The sequence below is a fragment of the Crotalus tigris genome, unplaced genomic scaffold (assembly GCF_016545835.1).
Source record: "Crotalus tigris isolate CLP2741 ecotype Arizona unplaced genomic scaffold, ASM1654583v1 scf7180000018427.649456, whole genome shotgun sequence".
NCBI classification, from domain to species: Eukaryota; Metazoa; Chordata; class Lepidosauria; order Squamata; family Viperidae; genus Crotalus; species Crotalus tigris.
In genome coordinates this window covers 14,762-22,736 of record NW_024096996.1, presented here as the reverse complement: position 1 = coordinate 22,736, position 7,975 = coordinate 14,762, and the positions used below count along the sequence as shown (strand labels likewise).

The following is a 7,975-nucleotide window of genomic DNA, read 5'->3' as shown; positions in this document are numbered from 1 at the left end:
AGCAGAGTGTCACAATGAATCTATTGCTTTTTGCTGATTTCTTCAGCAGGTTTGTAAACTTTTTTATGTCATTAGCAGTACAAAAACAGCACTCTGTTCTATAATGCAACTGGATAGTTAGAAAAAGTATATGTTTAGTCCATAGGCTGTAAAAAATATGTCAAAGATTGCAAGCAGCTCAAGAGTTATCTACATTTGGCCTTGGACCATGTATTTTATTAATGTAGAAATAAATTAAACTATGATTCCATTCTTCCCGATGAAGGGCTCTGTATGATTGTAAATCTTGTGTACAGGTAGCCCTTGACTTATAACCACATTTTCTTTTGCTAAGTGAGACAGTTGTTAAGTGACTTTTGCTCCATTTTACAAACTTGCTTGCCACAGTTGTTAAGTGAATCACTGCAGTTGTTAAGCTAGTAAAGTAGTTGTTAAGAGAATCTAGCTTTTCTTTCATCTTCTCTGATGTTTCTCACCTCTTCCTTTTCCGTTCAAGCCATGGCATCTTTAAGGCCATCTGTCATCTGCCCTGCAGGTAAAACAATTGAATGAAGCATCATTGGGCGGTTTTGAGGTGTCATGTTTGAATTAAGTCATCTGGTGAAGGAAAAGGATTTGGAAAAGCAACCAGCATGCAATTATTAATGCAATTTACAAATGTCATTTGTATTTGATTTATTTCTTTTGAAGACAGGTGTGTAAATTCCCTTAATCCTCTCCCATCTTTTGTTTAAATTGATTTGGAAATCCTTTGTGCTTTGATTGGGTTACAATGGAGAAGAAAGCATGTTGAAAGGCTTTTTCCCTTGCTTTAATTGACTTCACTAAGGGAAAAAGATACTCCCCCCCCCAGGAAATTTTCTGTGCTCCCTCATTCCTAAATCCATTTCTGGACATTTTTTCAATACTTCAGATAATCCATAAAATAATTCAATCATCCATTTGTCTCATTGCCTGTAGGAACTTAGGAGTGCCTATTATCTTCAGCCTGCATGTAGATATGATATGAGATAACCTGTTGGTATTTACTTTACAATCAACAAAGATTTCTATCTTACAATTTCTCCTTTATGTCAGCACAGATAAAAGAAGATAGCTTGAGCTCAATCTGAAAAAAGAAGAAAAAAACTTAATCTGATTGATAAGACCTTCTGTTCCTAGGTGTTATTTTCTTTTTGCATTTGTCTGTTCCTAGGGTCCAAATTTCAACTTCTTCATTCTTTGGATCAAAAGATTGGCCATCAGTCTCATCTGGTAATTCTTTCATATCAAGAGTGGAGTCTCCATTCTTTTAGGAGCTGAAAGCTTTCTTTCATGGCTGTTGTCTACAACATGCCATTGCTGCAGATAGGTGTCATTTTTATGTATCAAGGATAGACTAATCTAGTGCTTTCTAGTTGTTTTTTATTTCAGCCCCCATCAGCTTCAAAGAACTGAGGTAATGGCAATAGTTTGCCGAGGTGGTTATCCAACATGCTGGAAGACAACAGTTAATGAAGTATGCTATTGGTATGTCATAAGAAAACATAAAAAACCGTCAGTGATTGTCTTTTCTAGTATAAAACGTGCATATTAGATTTCTGCTGCCAAATCTTGAAATGCTAGAATGATGAACACCCTCTATATTTTTTGCTTTATTGATTAAAAATCAGGTGATGGTATCCAATCCTTATGATTTTGTTGGTTAAAAATCATGTGATAGTATCCAAATTGTATTAGCTATTCCTTATTTTAATATTCAATCCCATATGGTTTATTCAGTTTGTAAAAGTTGGCAAAACAAAACAAAACATGGAATTATGCCTATCCATTTTTGCAGAACCATTTAGCAATGACAGATCATTCTTATGACTTGGATACTTGATTTGGATACATTAGGATTTTCCAAAATTACTTTTTCTTTTCTTTTTCTTATGATCTCTTTTTGATTTTCACATTTAGTCCTATCCCCTTAAATAGTTGTTTCTAGAATCTCACTGACCATCTATTACTCTCCATATCAAGGTATTACCTTCAATTGTTTGCTGCTGTTATGCCTGGCTCAATTCAGTGATAAAATCTGAAACATATCTGGAATATGTAATAGCCTACAGGCCATCTCTCCTGGCCATTTTCAATGTTACATAGAAGCAAGTCTCTCTCTCTCTGTGTGTGTGTGTGTGTGTTAAATAATACTGGATGCAGACTGGATTCATTGTAGTGGGTGAGAGAAACTCAAACACCATGCATTTATATTAGGCATTCCTAAAAAATTAAAAGTAATTGCAGAAAGGCAGTGCTTGTGCAATTCTTATTTTAATATGCTGGATACCAGATCACTTTTATTGCAGAATGAGAACAGGTAGCCCAGCAACAAAGAAAAAATTGAAACATATGATTAGTCTTACACTAAAGTAGATCATGCGAGCTGAAGATGGGTTTCAGCTTGGCAGCAATCATAGCATTGGATTTGAGAAATTTGTTCACATTTCTTCCTTAAATGCTATAAAATTTCCTAGTATGTCACAGAGCTTATTTCTAGATATTCTTAAAGTTGCATTATCCAAATTTTTAATTTGCTTTTGAAGGTTATCTGGGAAAGATTTATATTTTAGTATGTATTAAAGTATGCTTTGTATGTATGTGAGGTGTGCACTTTAATTGATTATATGGCCACAATTTAGCCCAGATCTGGATGAAACCCATTATTTTCCAATTCCAATCCCCAAGAGGAAGAACAAAACCCAAATGTATCCAGAACATCTATCTTATCAAAAGGTGAAAATCAATGAATAACTAAAGCAGTTCAAATAAAAATAGAATTTTTATTAGGTGAAAATCAACATTATGAAAAAAAAATAAAAGTGAAATTCCAAAATATAGTGTGACCCTGAGTTCAGTTGTACCTTTTATTCAACATTTGTTTAAAAGTATTAATTATCTGTGTTTAGCCCATGATATTAAACAAAAGCAGAGCAATCACAATACAATAAAGTCTTGCTCCTGAAGAATATTCCCAAGATACAAAATGAAATGACCATTTTAAAGCCACTTTATTTAAAGTGCTAATGTTTTATCATTTATCTTTGATGTAAAATTAAAGAAGACTAAAAGCAGAGTCAAAGCTTGGTAGCATTTTAATATCATGGAAGGAGAAAAATTGTTAGTGGTAATATTAATACACAGTATATATCATTATAATTAGAGGTAGTAGAATGAAATCCATTAGGCTTTTATTCTGACCCTGCCAACTGTTATGGCTGGCAGGGCAAGGGTATTATTGGAGCAGATTACTTAAAAGTGAAGAACAATCTTTTCCCTAAGATTAAAAAATAGTAAATCCCTAAGGTAATTGGCAGAGAATTTGATGTCATTAAAGGGGTTGAATTAAAGTCAACCCCTAGTCACTGTCAGCCCTTGGAAGAAGGTAAAGCAAGCCACTTTCAAAATATTTCCAAGAAAACTGCATGGACTTGTCCAAGGCTGATTCAAAGGCACTCATTTACATTTAAGGTAATTGGCAGGGATAAACCTGACCTGGTTTTCATGTTTCTTGCATGCCCATCAACAGACTTGATAAATAAATGCAATGAATTGTACAATCATTGACTTTTACCTCTATAATTCCCCATTTTTCTTTCTATTTTTCCTGATAAAAAGTGTTAGAGGCCCCAACCTCTTTATTTTCAGAAACTTCTTTTTTAACTTTCTATTGCCCAATAAAAATATTAAATCAATATGTGAGAAGAAGTGGGTTTGAGTAGCAGGTATTTGGGGGAGGGGCTAAAATAATAATGCTTTATACTGTGAGACTCTTTGTGTATATTTTTTAAATCCTGGCTTTTTACCTAGATGGTATTCAAGAGAGAGAACAAAAATCTATCAGAAAACCAAATTAGATAAAAACAATTAAAACCATCATGAACTAGTTTGATGTGGAAAACCTGGCTAAAATGGAGATTTGACTTCTTTTTTAAAAGGAGAAAAAAGAATTGGATACAGTTCTTGTGGGAACTAATTCTATAGCTTGGAATAACTCAAGAAAGAAGAAAATGAGGGCATTTTTTAAAGAGGATTGCCTTGCTATCCAGATCAATTTCTTTCAAGTTTACCAGCCAGTTGGATATTTATGAGTTATCTGGCACCCAAATGTAACCTTAGGGAGCAAGTAAAAACTTATTATCTCCACTTCACTAACTCAGCTCTGGTTTATCAGAGCTCTGACCTAGAAAACACAGCTGTAACAAGTATTATCCCAATAATGCATATAGCTGAACAACTAAAGCACATAACAACTATTATGATTACAGTTCTCTCTCTGTGCCATCTAATATATGCATATCTACAAAGTAGTTCCCTTTCAGATCCCTGAGAAAAAAGATATAGTTCATTGAGCACATATGTTGCATGTAGAAGAGCTCAGATCCAAACTGCAACATTTTCACAGAGGGCTGGAAAAGTTAATGTTTTAAAATTTGAAGCGATGCTGCCAGGTAGGATCAAAATGATCATACAGAGACTCCAGTGGTCTGATTCAATATATATCAGTTTCATACATTCTTCCAGTTATTTTCAGCATTTCCCTATGAACCCTTAAATTAACCATACTTAACAATAAATTAAGATTTGTATCATGCCACTAATGCTAATGAAAAATTAAAAGGTTGGAGAGAGCCTAAGAATAACATTGTATAATGAATATGTTACTTGCCAACAGAACAGATTTGTTATTGGTTGTGAATAAGGCCCACTTTTGTTTTGCAGAATTGAATATAACTTGCTTCTAATTGCTTCTGCAGTGTTAAAAGCACATTGCTTGTAATTTACCTGTGATGTGCTTATTGCACAACTCTTATAACAAAAAATTCTTTTAACTTTTTATCAAGCATAAACTAATTTGAGAACCCATTTAAGATCAGTTTTCCCCAACAACAGCTGCCTTTGATGTGTCCAGGAGAGACATCTTGGGAGTTGTCTGTATACTTCTAGATCAAATCCTCATTTGTATGACAATCAAAGATCCTGGAGATCTTGTTGAATCTATTACCAATACTGCACACATTGTCTTTACATAAGTATCACTTACTCACTCACTCACTCACTCAATATGTAAATGTCTGTGCAAAACATAGCTCTTCACAGCATATCTGTCCATTTCTGTAGCTCTTGGTAATCACTTGATGAACAAAAAAATAGTGCAAATTGACTGTTATTGGTCATTAAAATCCTTCATAGCGTCATGAACACTGTTCTTGGGTCTTGGTATCCCACAAAATAGGGAATAGGCATTGGCCAGATAGCACCTGGCTGTCCTCCAGAGGTGTTTCTGGGATCCAAGTTGGGAGGGGGCACTGGAGGGAAAGGAATGCCAGAAGAATCCCTCCTGGTGAAAGTCTGTTGATGTGGTGAATAAACATAGGACAAGGGACCACTTTGAGGTCCAAAAGGGAGGTGACCATAAAATGGTACGCCATGGAAGGATGGTTCTGGCCTCATCTCCTGCAGTTGACGTTTCAGTTTCATCCGTCGGTTCTGGAACCACGTCTTGATCTGCAGAAATAGAAACAAGAGTGGGTGAATCAGTATACTTTATTAGCACAAGTGGAGAGTCTAATTCTGCTCCCTTTATATTTCAATAGTGAAGAAACAAATGCGGATATCCAGTGTTGGTATATAATGGCATCTCTGATCAAGTTTTGAAACGAAGACCTGGTGCCTTCAAGATGCACAAAGGAAACAAAGCCTGCCTAGAATTCTTAGCCATCATAGCTGAAGACAAACTAAGCATTGGGAGGTCACCAGATGGAGAATGAATGTGGTAAATTTCTATAAATTAAATTACAGCACATTAAACCAATAAAATAAACCTACCCACCAAAGAAGCAGTTGCAACACAGGTTAAAATTCAGTTCATATTCACCTGGATGAAGATCCTGCTAAATTGGCTTAGCCTATCTTAAGCCCAAACATCTGTCCTTAAACCTTGTTGAAAATCCCCATTCCCAAATCTCTTTTCCCTTTCCACTAAAATGATGATAGGCCAAGGAATTCTAGCAAAATTAAATTAGGGTCTAGAATGCCGATGAGAGGGCCATAGATTATGGCCCTTTCTTACTTCTTGGAAATAGAAGACTTTCCCTGCAAATCTTCGACGGGCTTCTCGCATTACCTGGACTTCAGAGAGTTGCATTTTGCTGGCCAATTTGCGTCTTTCAGCCGCTCCCAAGTATTTGTGCCGCTTGAAGGAGCTCTCCAGGGTGCCGATCTGTTCCAAGCTGAAAGCAGTGCGCAAACGGCGAGTATTCGCGTTTCGGCTTCCACCGTCCTCTGGAATCTGGCATTCGGAGAAGTTTCCTTCGCCGTCGGACCCGCACTCCGTAGTGCTCCACACCATCTGGGAAGCAGCTAATGATTCCGAAAAAAATAGGTAAGGGTCCGGGTCAGAGGGGAAAACGCTTCTCGTTTTTCTTTTTCCAAGAAAAAATGGCTGGGTGCCCCGATCTATTGCTTAGAATTAGATGGACTGTGTTGTAACCCCTTCATCCCCGGATAGAATGGCCTATGTCGTCGCTTGACCATTAATGGAAATTACAGACCAACAAATCTGGAACTCATCTGACTGAGGAAGGTTTGGAAAAGCGCATTTCACAAAAGTTTACATATTAAGAAAAATGGAAAGGCAGCATTCAAGGAACGCGGCGTTAAGTGGGTCCCAAATATACCCAACTTCTTCATACAATTTAGAACCTATTCTGATTTTTTATCAATTCTCTTGGGATGGGAAATAAATGGAACTACTTCCTTTAAAGTGAACTTTAAGAATTTTTTTTTTAAAAAGGGGAGTCTTTAACTTTGTCCATTCCTATGTCTAAAAGCGCAAAGTGACTCCCAGCCTCCAGTTTTACTCCTCTTCCACTTAGGTTGCCCTCTAGTAAACCTAGAGGGGAGGAAATTTCCCCGAGCCCAGCGAGACTAGTGCTTGTTCTAATAAGCAACACGATTTACTCCGTTTCTTTCTACCGGTAGGGAAGCAGCTGGCAAAGTTTCCGAAGTTGAGGCCATTGATTTAATCTGACAGGCCCCTCGATCGTCACGCAAAGAAGCAACGAGGGAGCGGGTTCGCTCGCTCTCCCTGGAAGAAGGCAAGGCTCGAGGGCTGAAGCACGGCCCTCGGCTCCCTTTTATCTTTATTTTTTTAAGTTAGAACACTACAACCGGGTGTCTCCAACTTGGGGCTCCGATCGTATTCCGGTCTGGAATCCCATCGCCCTAAAGAGTAATGGAAGCTGCCTGCCATACTTCCGGAAGGAGGCACGAGGAGTTGGAGCACCCCATCGGCGCTCTCTGCATCGTGTTCTCTGCCTATCGCCTGATCTAAAACACAACACGCCGAGGCTTAGGTCTCAACCAGCCCTGCAGCCCTCCCATTTGAGGCTCCCAATGCCTCCGTCGGTCATTCCCGGTGCTCTTTCCCCGTTCTAGCCCGATCCTTTGCTCGCGGGCGCCGCAGCAGAGAGTTCAGCGGGAAATCCCACCCGCGATCTGCACGAGGGAGGTACCTGTGGACGACGAAGGCAAAGGCGGCCTGTTCTTCTGGAGCGAAGGGAGAGGCCCCGGAGGCGGCTCGACCAGCATACCCTCACTCTGGGTCTTCTCCCTGGCCGGAGGAGGATTATCCTGCTGGGCCCGGCCGCTCTCTTTGGCTTCTGGCCTGCTCTGGGCATGCCTGCTGCTGGGCCGGCTGCTCTGGGAGAGCCATTCTACGGAGAAAGGAGCCTTGGTCATGGCGCGCTGGCTTCGGGTTGTGTGTCCACGCTAGGCGTGCCCGCCCGCGTCCCTTCCCTTATGAGCCGCGGCCCCGAGGCAAGCGCCGCTGGAGTAAACAAACATCAAAGGGCAGATAAGCGCCGTCTAATTATCATCGGGCCTCCCCCGACAAAAGAGGCTGTTCACACATTTTCCAAAGGCAGGCCGAGGCTGGCTCCAATGTGTCTGC

At 39.2% G+C, this 7,975-nt stretch overlaps 1 protein-coding gene across 1 annotated transcript; it reads right to left on the bottom strand.

The window, feature by feature from the left end:
- Positions 1-5,208: 5,208 nt before the first annotated feature.
- On the bottom strand, positions 5,209-7,764 carry VENTX (VENT homeobox). The gene is made up of 3 exons (XM_039352355.1): positions 7,539-7,764; positions 6,095-6,384; positions 5,209-5,529 (listed from the first exon to the last, which is right to left on the bottom strand). The coding sequence occupies exons 1-3, from the start codon at positions 7,762-7,764 to the stop codon at positions 5,209-5,211; spliced, it is 837 nt and encodes a 278-aa protein (XP_039208289.1).
- Between the last annotated feature and the right edge of the window lie 211 nt (positions 7,765-7,975).

What these genes read in the sequence shown, in the direction of transcription:
- VENTX (XM_039352355.1), bottom strand. Translation starts at nt 7,764, where the DNA reads ATGACCAAGGCTCCTTTCTCCGTAGAATGGCTCTCCCAGAGCAGCCGG. An exon ending in TTTGCCTTCGTCGTCCACAG is followed by an intron (nt 6,385 to 7,538) that starts GTACCTCCCTCG and finishes CGGAATCATTAG; the next exon opens with CTGCTTCCCAGATGGTGTGG. An exon ending in AAGTCTTCTATTTCCAAGAA is followed by an intron (nt 5,530 to 6,094) that starts GTAAGAAAGGGC and finishes CTATTTCTGCAG; the next exon opens with ATCAAGACGTGGTTCCAGAA.